This window comes from Myiozetetes cayanensis, unplaced genomic scaffold, assembly GCF_022539395.1.
Source record: "Myiozetetes cayanensis isolate MyiCay16 unplaced genomic scaffold, myiCay2020 scf30, whole genome shotgun sequence".
NCBI lineage: Eukaryota > Metazoa > Chordata > Aves > Passeriformes > Tyrannidae > Myiozetetes > Myiozetetes cayanensis.
In genome coordinates, this window is record NW_026087522.1 from 3,115,034 (window position 1) to 3,128,983 (window position 13,950).

Consider the following 13,950-nt stretch of genomic DNA (forward strand, 5'->3'; position numbering starts at 1 on the left):
GGCCTGCAATGGGGGCACTGCTGCTGCTCCTGCTGCTCCTGGAGCTGCTGCATGAGGCTGGGCAGGGCCCCCCCACGCCCTCCACCCCCCGGCTCTGGGCTCAGCTATGGGGGTCTCTGTCCCCTCTGGGCTGGCAGGTTCCATCCCAGGTCACCGTCCCACAGCAGCTGCCGGCAAACGTGACCGGAGTGACGCGGCTGCAGCAGGTACGGTGCTGGGGAGGGGGAGATGGGGGGAAGTGAGGTCTTCAGCTGCAGAGGAGAGCTGGGGGGCTGCAGATGTGCTGGCAGCTGTGATGGTGTCACCAGAGCAGAGCTGCCAGCTCTGTGCTCATCCTTGGTGTTCGCAGGGGGCCTTGGACAGTGCTGGTCCAACTCCCTGTTCCTAATTCTCCTGTTCTCTACTTTTCTGCACGCACAAGGACACAGTGTCCTACATCCTGAGGATCGAGGGGAGGCTGTACACCATCCACCTGCAGCAGCAGTGAGTTGGCCCTGATGCTGCCCCTGCTGACAGTCATTGCCTCGTTCCCTGGTGGCTGCAGGACCTGTGAGAAGCTCAGGGTAATGGATGTTGTTGTAAGTGCTTCACTTTGCACCTTTCTCTCGTAGTGCCTTTTTATCTGACGATTTCCAGATTTATGTGTCGGACAAGGAGGGCTCTTTGGGCCCTGATTCAGCCCACATCGAGGTAACCTGCCTTGTTTTGGGGTTTTTGTACCCTAAGTGTTGCAGCGTGGATCTCTGCCCCGTGCAGCCAGTCCAGCTGGCTGGCTGAGAATCACCTTCCCAGCCCCAGAAGAGGCTCTCTGTCCTCTGTCACACTGCAGGAAGGCTGCCACTACTGGGGGTACATCGATGGCTTCCCCAACTCAGCAGTGACCCTCAGCACCTGCTCGGGGCTCAGGTAATGAACCACCACATCCCTGAGCTGCCCTGCCCTCAGGTGCTGCTGGGCCTTTGCTGTGGGGAGCCCAGGGATGGCCTGGAGGCAGTGCCAGGAGCAAATGGGCAGTGCCACTGCCTTGGCAGGGGTTTGCTGCAGTTTGAGAACGTCAGCTATGGCATCGAGCCCCTGGACGATTCCCCCGCGTTCCAGCACCTCGTGTATCGAGTGGGGGAGGAGGAGGCAGCAGGGTCCTTCCTGGCTCACAGCCCCCCTGGGAGAGGGCTGGGTGGGCTGGTGACGGAGGAGACATCAGCAGAGGCCCATGGGGATGCCGAGGTGAGCAATGTCTGCTCTCACAGTGCTGCTCTTGTCCTGTCCCACGAGGAGGAGCCTGATCCCACAGGAAGCTCTGGCCGGACACTTGGCCACAAGCTTTGGAGGGAGGCTGGAGCAGCACAGCAAAAGGCAGCAGTGAGGTGATGGAGGACACAGGAACCTGTCCACTGGAGTACATTGGAGCCCATTTTCTCTTCCAGCACCTCTCGGCAGCAGCACGATCTCCCAAATACCTCACCGTGTACGTGGTTTTGGACAGCGCTTTGGTAAGCTGTGCCAGACACTTCCTCCTTGTCTCTGCCTGCCTGAATTCTGTGAGCATGGAAATTGTGCCATTTCCCAGCTTGTTCGTGGATTTGTTTTCCCTCTTGAAAAATTGCGTGTACTGTGGATTTTGTAGGAAAGGAGGAGTGCAGATTTGCAGCTCACATCTCCATGGCTGGCTGTTGGGAATCACTTCAGTCTTCCAATATTGTTCTGCACTTACATCCTCTTGGCTTGTTTTTCAGTACAACTATATGGGGTCGGACCCGAATGCTGTCACACAGAAGATAATCCAGGCTTTCAATTTAGTCAACAATGTGAGTTTTAAAGTCTGGTTTGTATTGCAGTAAGATGGGGGGGCAGCAGTGATGTTAGTAGTGGTCATCTCTCTCCTAGGTGCTTTTGGGTTTAGGAGAAGCCATTATGGTTCATGTGTGTAATGAGAAATTAGTCCTAAAATCCCTAACTTCTTCCTATGAAGTTATTGGGCTTTGGCTCAGGCCTCTTGCTAGATCTCTTTATTTTTCAGGTGTGTTCATTCTTTTTGGCTACAGATGTCACTGAGGGACTGACAGCAGCAATTGGCTTTTCCCATGTGCTTATGTGCAGAGCAGTGACTGCACACAGGGAAGGTGTGTGAGCAGATGTTTCCTTTCTGCTTTCAGATGTTTAGTCCCCTTAACGTCACCATTGTGCTGTCCTCCCTGGAGCTGTGGGCAGAGGGAGATAAAATACTGACAGCAGGGGATACAGATGACCTTCTGCAGCGATTTTTACAGTGGAAACAGTTGACTCTGGCACTGCAGACACACGATATCGCTTGTCTCTTAGGGTAAGATAAAGGTTCCTTAATGTTAAAGGTTAAGTCAACCAAACCAGTGTAGGTTGAACTATAAAGATTCCCATGACAAATGCTTTTTAAAAGCCATATTTCTTACATAATTCCTAATTTCTTAATGTTCTGGAAGTACTTCTTCCAAGGCTTTCCTCTTAACCAGCCCTTTCAGTGGCAGTGCAGCAGCCATGGTGATGCCATCCCATCCCACTCCACCCCACATGCCCTGGCTGAGAAGAGGCTCTGCAGGCTCTGGCACTGGACACTGGCCCCGTCCCAGCTCCCCCAGGGACAGCAGAGCCATCAGGGCCACTGGAGGGGCCTCTGGCTGCACAGACCCACTCACCCCCAACCGCAGGGTGCCCTGGGCTGGACCACCAGTGCACTCCCCTCTGTTCCAGGTACAGGGACCAAGGAGAGCTCACGGGAGCAACGGCTCTGGGAAAGGCGTGTCAGAGAGACACTGCTGCTGCAGTGGCCCTGGTACAGTCCCACCCATCCTGCCTGGCCCCTGCCAGCCCACGTGGCCGTGACCCCAGAGCTCGCCCACGGGCAGCAGGGACAGGGTGGGTGGGAGCGGGTGGGAGTATCCACACCCAGAGCAGGGGTCTCTGCAGGGCATGCCCAGCTGTGCCAGCCTGGCTCTCTCCTCCCTCCAGTACCACGGGAAGGCGACGCTGGAGTCCTTCTCTGTCCTGCTGGCGCAGGTGCTGGGACACAGCCTGGGCATGAGCTCGGACGGCTCCCGAGCCTGCGGCTGCGCCGGGCGCGTTTGCCTCATGGGCCCCGGGGCGCTGTGAGTTGGCCGGGGGGCTGTGGGGGCTGGGGGTGGTGTCCCCTCCTCAGAGGTATCTTGGGGCCATCGTGCCCTGTGCCGGTGTCTGGGCGAGCCCTTGACTTGCACAGGGGTTTGGAGGCAGCGAGGGGTGGTGAATGTTTAAGATGTAAACTGAAAATTGCTTTATTTTAGGCATTTCAGTGGGGCAAAAGCCTTTAGCAACTGCAGCGTCAGGGACTTTGAGAGCTTCCTGAAGCAGGGCAGAGGCGAGTGCCTCTTCAACAGACCCCGCCTGACGCCCCTGTCCCCCCGGAGCGGGGCTGTCTGTGGCAATGGGGTGGTGGAGCCAGGCGAGCAGTGCGACTGCGGGACAGCCAAGGTGGGTGCCACGGGAACCACGGCTCAATCCCTGCATTTGTGATGTGGGTACGTGTGGAATAACCAACCCTTGAGACTGAGGGCCCCACTGCAGCAGGGGGCAGCCCAGAAGGGTCACGTTGGGTTGGGATGGCATCAGCCTGGTGGCAGCTCTGCCCATTTGTTCTGCACGATGCTGCCCAAGTGTAGCCTCTTGGGAAGAAGGAGGAAGAGCAGAACTGGGGGGTACAGAAAAGTTGAAATGTGGGTTTGCCATGTTTCCCCAGCAATGCCTGCATGACAGGTGCTGCACTAAAACATGTCAGCTTAAGCCAGGAGCGAAATGTTCCTCTGGATCATGCTGTAAAAGCTGTCAGGTAAGGCAACTTCTATAATTATCAGAAAATCATTATTTATTTTTGGAGAAGTAGTACGTTCCCATGCTGAGGGATGGAGCCAAACTTCCTGCTGTGCAACAGGAGAGGCTCCCGGGGTTGGGCTTCCTGGGAATCTTTTCTGGAGAGCTGCTCCTGCTCTCCAGTTCAGGAAGAAGAACTCGCCGTGCCGCCCTGCCGCTGACACGCAGTGTGACCTGCCCGAGTTCTGCAGCGGCTCCTCCGCGTCCTGCCCGCCCGACGTGTTCGTGCAGGACGGGTACAGCTGCGAGCGCGGCACCGGCTACTGCTACGGGGGCCGCTGCCAGTCCTTGGACCTGCAGTGCCAGCGGCTCTACGGGAAAGGTGACGGGCTGTCCTGGGGGCACTGGGGGCACTGGCACTGCCTAGGGGCGGGGGTGGCTGTGGGATGATGATGATGGTGTTCAGTGCTCTCCAAAGCACCACTCTCAGGTGAGAGTGGGGCACGGGGAGGGAAGGGCACAGCCTTGGGTTTGGCTCTGGTTAACCGAGTCCCCCAGTGCTCCAGAGATAACAGTGGAAACAACAAAAAACAAATTATTATCTGGGGGTGAACTCTTATCAGAGAACTGCCCCATTTGCTACTCCCTTGCTGATTTCTGGGTTCAGGACTTCTGAGAGTTTGGCAGGGCAGGGACAAGTATGTTTTCTCTAATTAAAGGAGGAAAAATGAAGTTATTATCGTACGTTCCTTTGTGTTCCTTTGACTGTAACAAATGTTATTGCTAAACTGGTAGATTCAAAGAATGCTCCTGTGGTCTGCTATGAGGAGATCAACAGCCAGAAGGACAGGTTTGGGCACTGCGGGTTCAAGCATGGACGTGGGTACCAACCCTGTTCTTGGAGGTACGCTGTGGAGGGGGCACTGGCTCTGCCAAAATGCATGTTTAATTGGGACTGGGCAGTGAAGGGGAGTGTCAAAACTCCAGTTTATAATGAGATTTGTGAAGCAATAAATAGTTCTCTATGCGTTCTCCTTATGTCACAGATTCTCTCTTGGACTTCCCAGTCCTGCTGATGTTTTCCTGCACTGTTTGATGTTGCTGTGTCCATCAGGCAGTGTGTGTGTGTGTGTGAGACACAGATCCTGTGCAAATTGGCTTTCCAGGAATCTCAGGTGTGGGAAGTTGGTCTGCACGTACCCGTCCAGCACCCCCTTCAAATCAGCTGCTGCCGCCGTGATTTACGCCCAAGTGAGGAAGCATTTGTGTGTCTCTATGAATTACCTGAATGCATCAGCACTGCTGGATCCACTTCTGGTTCCACCGGGGACAAAATGTGGCTCTGGAAGGGTGAGGAAGCATTTTGTACTCACCTGAAATGACAGATGTAAACTGTAAATATCAACAAGGTTTTAGAAACGCTCACTCCTTGCAGCAGTGTGCTTGATATTTAAAAACACTAGAAACCCACGCAAACATTGCATTAAAGGTCTGACGGCGTGTGAGCACAAGGTATGACCCAGCCCCAGGGCAGAACTGTAGCTTTTTTATTGTTTGGGGTTTGTTTTCTTTTTTAAATAGTGTGTTTTCCTTCCCTTTTGGGCCAAAGCCTGACACGCTGAGCGCTGTGTGGGTGAGGCAGTGCTGGGCTGGAGCTGCTGTGCTTTTTCCCCAGGTGTGTATAAACAACACGTGCCACCCCGTGTCGGTGCTGGGGTACCAGTGTGACAGCCAAGTGAACTGCCACGGCCACGGCGTGAGTCAGGGGGGCTGGGGGGGCTGGAGGGGGGCAGGTTCTGTGAGTTCATCGCACTCCTCTGCCCCCACCCCGGCCGTTCCAGGTGTGCAACAACAAGGGCAATTGCCACTGCTTCGCGGGCTGGCGGCCCCCCAGCTGCCAGAAGAAGGGCTCTGCCTTTGGGGGCAGCGTGGACAGTGGCTTCCAGCTGGTGGAGAGAGGTGGGTGCAGGCAGCTGAGGGGGGATGGCACGGGCAGGGGTGGCAGTGCCCCGTGCCAGCTGGGCTGTCTCCTGCCAGGCCTGCCCCTGCAGCGAGTGCTGGAGCACGGGGAGCTGGCCTGGCTGGTGCTGGGCTCCAGCCTCGTCCTGCTCATCCTGGCCGCCGTCATCGTCCTCGTGCTCATCCTGTGGCAGCAGGAGGTGCTGGGCTGGTGCCGTGGGCAGCAACCGCAGGGCACAGAGGGGTGAGTGGGGCTCTGCCTGGGGCTGGATCCTCAGGGAGGGCAGGGGTGTGGGAGAGGGCCATGGGGAGGGGAGGGGAGAAGATGAGGTGATTCTCTAGGGATGTACAGGGGGATTCCCAGGCAGGGCATGAGCGTATTCCCCAGGGCTGAGGTGAACCCTGGACGGAGGTGGTCCTGAGGGACTGAGCTCTCCCCGAGTCAAGGCAGGGCTGAGGCACCGCTCCAGGTCTCCCCACAGCACCAGCCAGGACATGGACAGGGAGCTGGAGCCAGACCCGGAGCTGAACCTGGAGCCAGATGCAGAGCTGGACCCAGAGCTGCAGACAGAGCTGGAGCTGGAGCCAGAGCCGGAGCTGAAGACAGATGTGGGCCCAGCACTGGAGCTGGGGCAGCACTGCCAGTGCTAATTAAAGGCGTTGGGCAAAGCTGGTGCTGTGGCCAGTGCCCTGTGGTTTTGTGCTTACGTAGTTTGTGCTTTTTGTCAGAGGAACAGGAAGAGCATGGGGTGGGTGTGAGGTCCCAGCCTCGTTAGGGCCCTTTCAGCCCCATTTCATCCATCTCCAGCCAGATGGCAGCAGAAGCCTCTCAGCATCGACCAGCCCAGGCAAGGAGGTTGGCTCTTGCATGTCACAACTTGGTCAGCAGCCCATGGCACACTAGTTTGGCATTGCCAGGATCCTGGAGAACCCCACCCACAGAGAGAGTGTCCCTGAGCTGCCCCCTCCATGCAGCCCCCCATGGGAGCCTGACAGCCCCTTGGGGTGGTCGGGGGTGGGAAGCCACTCAAACCTCCTACCCACAGCGAGGGAGGTCCCCCAAGCCCTTCTCCACGGGTGGGCACCCACCGGGACAGAGATCAACGTTTGCTCCATGACAAAGCCTTATCTGCAACCTTTACCCGTGTTTGCTCAGACCCTCTGGCCATTGGGTGGCCGGGCCCTGGCTCCCCCCAGGACAAGGTCCATCCCCGCTGCCGGGACACCGGCGCTGGCTCAGCACATCCCACTGCACATCCCCACCCCGCGGCCAGCGCCCGGCGATGGAGGCCGGCGATGGCACAGAGGAGCCCCCGCTGCCTCTGGCCTTGACCAGCTTCCAGGTGTCCGAGGAGTTCGGCTTCCTGCTTCCCGATCCTCTGGTAGGAGCTGGCTGTGCCCCCATCCGCACGGGACAGGGGCAGAGAGGAAAACAGAGGGGTTGTGAGCGGCTTTCTGGAGGGGGGTTGATACGGCTTACAAAGAGCAGTGAGGAAGGCAGGGGCTCTTTTGGCACAGGCAGCTTCGTAGGACAAACCCCTCACTTTCAAATGATGGAAGTGGCCGCAGCAAGTGGCAGGGGGAGAGGAGAATGAGCTTTGCCATTTACACGCTGGCCTTGGCTCTACGGGATTTTGGGGTGCACAAGAAGAGCAGTCACTCTGCAGGTCTTCCCTGTCCAAAGGGGGGCCACTGGTCAGTGGGATGGCTCCACAGTGGGAATATGGGGGCACAGACAGTTCGTGTTCATCATCCATTAATTTGTGACCACGCGAGCTCCTGTTACAGGAGAGGGAACCAGACACAAGCCATCAGCCCTGATGTGCGAGGCTGGGTGGGCGCTGGGAGCCTGGGCACATTCACAGCCCTCTCTCTGCCTCTCTCCACCAAGACAGAGCTGCCAGAGCCCTACGGCCCCTGGATGGAGATCGCCCACGAGCTGCCCCAGCTGATCGCGAGCCATCGGCTCCGCTCCCGTGTTCTCCAGGTACCGTGTTCTCCTTCCTGCCTCTGGAGCTCTCTCAGTCTCGGTCTGACACAACAAGCATCCGCAAAACGCGTGGGAAAGCAGCCCGGCGGCACGGACGTGTCCTGAGCCAGGACCGACACCAGGCGACAGCAAAGCCTTAACATCGGCACAGAAGGAACTCCCGCGGCAGAGCCAGGGAGGGCTGGAGCAGGGCGAGCAGGGGGCCCTCTAGATGTCACAAGAGCCATGTCTCATCCCAGCCCAAGGATCCCTCTGGCACACAGGGATCAGCTGCTCCCACAGGCATCCCAGCGCCAGGAAGAGGGGACGCCTTTTTGAGGAAGCTGTCCCTGCTCACAAACCAGCAAAAACAGAACAGGAGCAAATCCTGCAGGGTGGGTGGGAAGGGAGGCTTGAAGGCAGAGAGAGGCACTTGGGAGGGTACCCCCAGCTGGGGGGACAGATCCCACCACAGGGGCTCTTGGCATTGCCAGCTTTGCCCCTTGCTCCCAAGGATTTCCCCAGCAGATGCCCCAGCTGAGCGCCCAGCACCTCCGAGGACGAGAGGAGCTGCACTTGGCACACCTGGTGCTCAGCTTCATCACCATGGGCTACGTCTGGCAGGAGGGCGAGGAGGGCACCGTGCAGGTAAAGGCAGTGCAGAGCAGGTCCACCTGCTCACTGGGGTCTGGGGGCTGATGCTCGTCCCACGGAGCTCATCCCACGGGAGCAAAGCCCCTTTCCTGCAGCTGCAGCAGGAGCGTGACCCCTCCTGCCTGGCTGGTGCCCACACAGGGGCACCGTTCAGCAGCCTGACAGCGTCCCCATCTTCCCCCGTGCTTTGTGCCCTCCAGGTCCTGCCCCGAAATCTCGCCGTCCCCTTCTGGGAGGTCTCCGAAGCTCTGGGCCTCCCACCCATCCTCAGCCACGCAGACTTTGTGTTGGCCAACTGGAGGAGGAAGGACCCCAGCGGGTAAATGGGCAAACGCCGGAGGACGAAGCGCGGCTCTCCCCGTGGTTGGGCAGCAGCAACGAGCAGGTGCTGGGGACAGATGGTTCCCAAACTGCTCCTGTTCTGCCAAACCCCCTCGAGCCTCATCATTGCTGGGGTCGGCCTCAGGGGCGGACACAGGAGCCCTGTGGGGATGTGGGTGCCTCTGGGAACAGCTCCTCTATTCCCTGTAGAGCACAGCCTGTCACTAGAACAGTTTGTAATGCCTCTCTCTCTCTCTCTCTCTCTCTCTCTCTCTCTCCCCCTCCCCATTTTCCTCATGCATTTTTTGGCCATAACTGAAATGCCTTCAGGCCTCTGGAAATTAAGTAAGTAGTTAAGATGCTCGTTTATGTTCTAATGGTGTTGGCTTTGTTTGGATGGGCTCAGCTCTCCAGCACTGCAGGGTTCTGCTCAGGCTGAACCTCTCTTGACGTGCATGCACAACAAAACCAGTGTTTGTCTCACAAATGCCACTGCAACAACAGCAAAGTGACTGCAGCAGAACCATGGGCTGCTCTGTCTGTGCAGACCCAGCACCCATGGGCCATGGGGAGGGCGGTGGGTGCCTCTGAACCAGAGCAGGCCTGCTCCCCTTTTGCTCTGTGCCAGCTCCTCTCTGCATGGGGTGCAGATAAGAGGCTCTGCAGCCTGGGAGTGTTTTGTTCCAAGGGCTCAGCAGGGGTCCCATGGTGTGCAGGGAAATCCTGAGCCCCAACCCCACTAATCCCTCTCCTTGGCCGCTCCATGCAGGAACCTGGACACCATCGTGGCACTGCCCGGGGGAGAGAGCCTGCGGGGCTTCATCCTCGTCACCCTCCTGGTTGAGAAGGCGGCTGTGCCCGGCATTAAGGTGGGTACTGGGGCTTTTTGCTCACCTCAAAGTGCCCACAGGTGCATCCATGAGGTGGCCCTGTCCCCTGCACGTGGACTGGGGAAGGAGCAGAGCTGGCATGAGTGGCAGCACTGTCCAGAGCTGTTGTACACAGGCATCCCATCCCTCGTCACTTGGTGTTCTCCCTCCTCTCCTGTCCTCTCACAGGCAATTGTCAGGGCCCTTCATGCCATCCTGAAGCACGATGAGGAGACCCTGCAGAGAGCCCTGGAGGAGCTGGCAGGGGCCATCGAGGCCATGGGCAAGGCACTGAGGCAGATGCACGGTGAGAGCAGCCCCTGCTGTGTGGGCAGCTCGTGTCTGCACAGCCCTGCACACACCACAGCTCCTCACACGTGTTGGTGTGACTGCCAGTCACCTCTGACCTGACTGATTTCCTCCTAGACCACGTGGATCCCGCAGTGTTCTACTCTGTGATCCGTATCTTTCTCTCTGGGTGAGTGCAGCACCTTTCCCTGCAGACCCACCATGCTGGAAGCTCCCAGGGCAGGGGGAACTGGGAATGTGCTGGGAAGGGGCAGCCCAGATGGGACATGGGGTCCTCCAGGACAAGGTGGGGACCAGCCCTGTGTCTGGCAGTGATGCTCCTCAGGGTGTCTTGATCCTGTCCCTGGCACTGGATCTGCTGGGCACAGGCAGGGGCTGAGGGCTGGGTCTTCCCCCCTCCACCCACTCTCCATCCCACACTTCAGCTCAGCCCCAAGAAGGTCTCTGTGCCCCAACAGCCAGAATTGGGCACAAATGAATCAGTTTTGCCAGGAGAAGAGGAATTTCTCTTTCCTTCCACGCTGTGCACACAAGGCTGTGAAGCTGAGCAGAGGCTCTTCCCACTGCACGTTAGGGAAACATCCCTAACGAGCCTCCTGCTGCTGCTCTGTTGTGATTCTGTCAGTTGGAAAAAAGAAAATCTCCCCCAAATACTGAAAAAAGCCATTTGGGTAAGGCAGAAGCACAGCCCTGAGAGCCCAGCGTGGCACTTTCACTGTCCCTCAGCATCCCTGTGGGGCTGCAGCTTCCACAACCACTCATTCCAGGGCTGCTCAGGGGGGTTCTATTTTTACTTCTCTCCAGCATATCTCAGCATTCCCAAGTCAAAAGGCTCCATGCATCCTGATTAGGTTTCTCTTATTTTTTATCCAAGCTGACCTTGTCTAGATGGTCATCAGCCTGGAAAAACATGCCTTTAAAATTCCCTTCTGCTTTATAAGAACTTCCCACTAGTAGAGGTTACTATAAATACAATTCTGGGAGAACTAAAAATATTCTGGTATTTGATAATGAATCTATTTTCTGTGCAGTTTGTGCAAAATCTGTTCCTGCAGCCCAACAGCCCGAGCAGCCAGCACTGAAAGCCTCACAGGCTGGTGCATTCTGCAGAAGGTCAACAGATATTTTTGTGCCAGGCACTTCATTTCCCTGGAATCATAACTCTTCTCTTTGTTTGGGAGCGAGCACTTCTCCATTTCTGCACAATGGGGGCTGACAGGGTCTGCCTTCAGGGTGTGTGGGGGGAGCTCCTGGCTCCCAGCCTGCCCAGGACCAGCAGATTCAGAGGGAGGAAATCCCATCCCAGCCTTGTTATCTGTGGAGATAAATAGAGGCAGGCTGACCTGCTCTCTATTTATCCTTTAAATGCTTTTAGAGATGTAACCTTGAGTAACAGGAACAAAGGAAAATCCAAAGTACAAACTTCAGGGACTCAGAGAAGCATTTGGGTGACTCTACCTGCTGCTTCTCCGAATGGCCTCTGGCATCCAAGGAATTGTTGTTGTGCCACTGCTGCCCAGACAAGTGCCCCCTCCCTCACCAAGGCAGCTGTGCTCACACAGACCACCCTGAGCTGGAGCAGAATGTGCAGCCAGCAGGGCAGGGTGTCCCAGCACCACTCCACGGGGTGCTCACCAGGGCATGGTGAACCCAGAGAACGATCCCTAGTTCCTGGCAAAGGAAAATTAAGGATTTCTCCCTCCACCCATGGCCTCGTTGTGCACCTTGGCACAGCATTTGATTTCCACGTTTATCACCCGTTTGGGGAGGGCTGACACAGCTGAGTGAGGAGGAGGAGATCCATGGGCTGGGCCAGGAAGGCTTCATTCCATCTTGCCAGCCCAGAGTCCCTTCTCACAGGCCCTGTCCCCAGCTGCCCCAGCCACTGCTGACTGCTGTGTCTCCCACCCAGCTGGAAGGACAATCCTGCCATGCCGGCTGGGCTCGTCTATGAGGGGGTGTCCGAGGAGCCCCTGGCCTACTCGGGGGGCAGCGCGGCGCAGAGCACGGTCCTGCACGCCTTCGATGAGCTCCTGGGCATCTGCCACCACCAGGACACCGGTAAGACACACGCTTTGCCTTTCCCAAGTGAATAAGGGGCAGGGGAAGAGACCAGCCAGACTGATTCCCACGGCTGTGCCAGCTCTGCCAGCCAGCACCACGCATACCCTGCCCGTTCTTGCAGAGCCCAGCTGGGCTCAGGCTCTGCCAGTTCCTTGGGGTGTAAATGAGGCTCTGGTGGGTGCTTCCTCACCCTGATGAATTCCCTAAAGGACACACTTTGCTTTTTGCCTGTCAGACTTTTTACTGAGTTTCTCTATGGGCCCAGAGATGAGGGAGCAGAGCATGCCTACAATCCTGCCAGTGATTCACACCATCCATTCAGAGTTTCGTGTTGGTCCAGCCCACAACAGAAATACTTATCAGAAATTAGCAAAACCACTCTACTAGCAGAAAAAAACACCCCAAAATAAACCAAACCAAAAGACTGAGAGCAGTCTTGTCTTCTAGAGTTAAGACCAACCCTAATGGAGCACTGACCTAATATGGGTTTTCTTTCTCACTGAATTGGAGGCAGAGCAGAGAAAGCTGTGCAGGCTCTCAGTGCCACCAGCACCACGGTCCCTGCAAACCGTGCCAGCAGCAGAGCTCCAGGCTGGCTTCTCTCTGGGGCCTTTAATCCACATACCCACAACTTATCCCACGCTTTGCTGATGTCTTGCAGCTGCCTTCCTGCACAGGATGAGGACCTACATGCCCCCGCCCCACAGAGCCTTTGTGGAGGAGATCCACCGTGCCCCCTCCCTGAGGCAGCACGTGCTCTCCTCCGGGGATGGGCAGCTCTGCACGGCGTTCAACCGGTGCGTGTCGGCGCTGACAAACTTCAGGTCCTGCCACATCGCCATCGTCACCAAGTACATCTCCGTGGCGGCAACCAAAGCCAAGGCCAGGCAGGCAGAGCCGGGTGCCAGGGTTGGGCCTGCCCTGGGGAAGCCCCCGACGGCACTGGAGGCCAAAGGCACCGGTGGGTCCCACATCTTCAGCTTCCTCAAGAGCATCAGGGACACCACCAGGGAGGGGATGATAAGTGTCTGATGTGCCCTGAGGGTTGGGGCACTGCCCAAAGTGGGTGCAGGAGGCCAGGCGGCTCCCGTGCCTGTCTGCAACGCACGAGCCAAGGTCCAAAACCTCCCCTGGGCAGCATCATTCCCACCTGTGCGTGCCTGGGACACGAGGAACGTGCTCTGGGCTGTCGAGGGAGAACAGTGCTGCTGCTTCCCCCCCGAAGGCACGCAGTGAGCTCAGCATCCTCCCACGGCCCGGGGACGGGCGCAGTGTCCTCCTGTGGCACGGGGATCAGCACATCGTCCCAAGGCACCGGGATGGGTGCAGCGTCCTCCCACGGCCCGGGGCAGAGCTGTGTCCCTCCCAGCCCCGCTCGCTGCCCGCAGCACCCCGCGGGTCGGGGCTGCAGAGGGGCTGGACACGGGTGGGTTACACGGACGAATAAAGCAGCGAATCCCGATCCTGGCGCGTTGCCGTGTCCGTCGCGACATCCCAGCGCTGCTCCATCGCGAGGTGGCGGCAGAAACCCGCGTTTGGCGGCGCAGGCGATCCCGCAGCACAGGAACGGGCGGGCAGCAGGGAAAAGAAAACACGGATGGGGGCTGCGGGGGGAGCCTCTGGTCGGTGAGGGCTCAGGATGTCACAGGGGCAAAGCTGCAACACTGGGGCTCAGGCGGGCTCTGCTTTCTTGAGTGTCAGTGACACCGTGCTGTGGCAGGGGACACGAGGGGACGCGGCTTCCTCGAGGGACCAGCAAGGGAAAAATACACGGGCAAACCCCTGGCCAGGTACCTGCAGCAGGACAACGCCCAGCCTGGTGCCAGGGTGAGCCCATTACAGAGGCTCCTGCGATGCAGACACCGCGGGCAGCCCCGCGCTGGGCACGCCTGCACAGCCCCGACTGCTCCGGCCCGAGGCTGCAGGACCCGGCTCAGCCCGCACCGCCGGGCTGGGCTGGCTGGGCACGGCCTTGTGCCAACAGCAGGG

The 13,950-nt window shown here is 58.0% G+C and overlaps 2 protein-coding genes across 2 annotated transcripts; both read left to right on the forward strand.

The window, feature by feature from the left end:
• Positions 1-8: 8 nt before the first annotated feature.
• On the forward strand, positions 9-6,887 carry LOC126645321 (disintegrin and metalloproteinase domain-containing protein 32-like). The gene is made up of 19 exons (XM_050325604.1): positions 9-206; positions 422-483; positions 612-690; positions 830-906; positions 1,032-1,224; positions 1,425-1,490; positions 1,734-1,805; positions 2,154-2,320; positions 2,725-2,806; positions 2,983-3,119; positions 3,294-3,480; positions 3,746-3,835; positions 4,000-4,198; positions 4,612-4,720; positions 4,983-5,166; positions 5,492-5,572; positions 5,658-5,775; positions 5,854-6,019; positions 6,258-6,887. The coding sequence occupies exons 1-19, from the start codon at positions 9-11 to the stop codon at positions 6,424-6,426; spliced, it is 2,436 nt and encodes an 811-aa protein (XP_050181561.1). The 3' UTR covers positions 6,427-6,887.
• A 91-nt stretch (positions 6,888-6,978) lies between these two features.
• On the forward strand, positions 6,979-13,423 carry LOC126645528 (indoleamine 2,3-dioxygenase 2-like). Its single transcript, XM_050326059.1, has 10 exons — positions 6,979-7,157; positions 7,667-7,762; positions 8,273-8,392; positions 8,599-8,717; positions 9,050-9,064; positions 9,489-9,588; positions 9,778-9,895; positions 10,015-10,066; positions 11,810-11,958; positions 12,623-13,423. The coding sequence occupies exons 1-10, from the start codon at positions 7,059-7,061 to the stop codon at positions 12,991-12,993; spliced, it is 1,239 nt and encodes a 412-aa protein (XP_050182016.1). The 5' UTR covers positions 6,979-7,058; the 3' UTR covers positions 12,994-13,423.
• The last annotated feature ends 527 nt before the right edge of the window (positions 13,424-13,950 follow it).

What these genes read in the sequence shown, in the direction of transcription:
- LOC126645528 (XM_050326059.1), top strand. Translation starts at nt 7,059, where the DNA reads ATGGAGGCCGGCGATGGCACAGAGGAGCCCCCGCTGCCTCTGGCCTTG. An exon ending in CGGCTGTGCCCGGCATTAAG is followed by an intron (nt 9,589 to 9,777) that starts GTGGGTACTGGG and finishes GTCCTCTCACAG; the next exon opens with GCAATTGTCAGGGCCCTTCA. An exon ending in GGCACTGAGGCAGATGCACG is followed by an intron (nt 9,896 to 10,014) that starts GTGAGAGCAGCC and finishes ATTTCCTCCTAG; the next exon opens with ACCACGTGGATCCCGCAGTG.
- LOC126645321 (XM_050325604.1), top strand. Translation starts at nt 9, where the DNA reads ATGGGGGCACTGCTGCTGCTCCTGCTGCTCCTGGAGCTGCTGCATGAG. An exon ending in CTGATTCAGCCCACATCGAG is followed by an intron (nt 691 to 829) that starts GTAACCTGCCTT and finishes GTCACACTGCAG; the next exon opens with GAAGGCTGCCACTACTGGGG. An exon ending in CTCATGGGCCCCGGGGCGCT is followed by an intron (nt 3,120 to 3,293) that starts GTGAGTTGGCCG and finishes GCTTTATTTTAG; the next exon opens with GCATTTCAGTGGGGCAAAAG.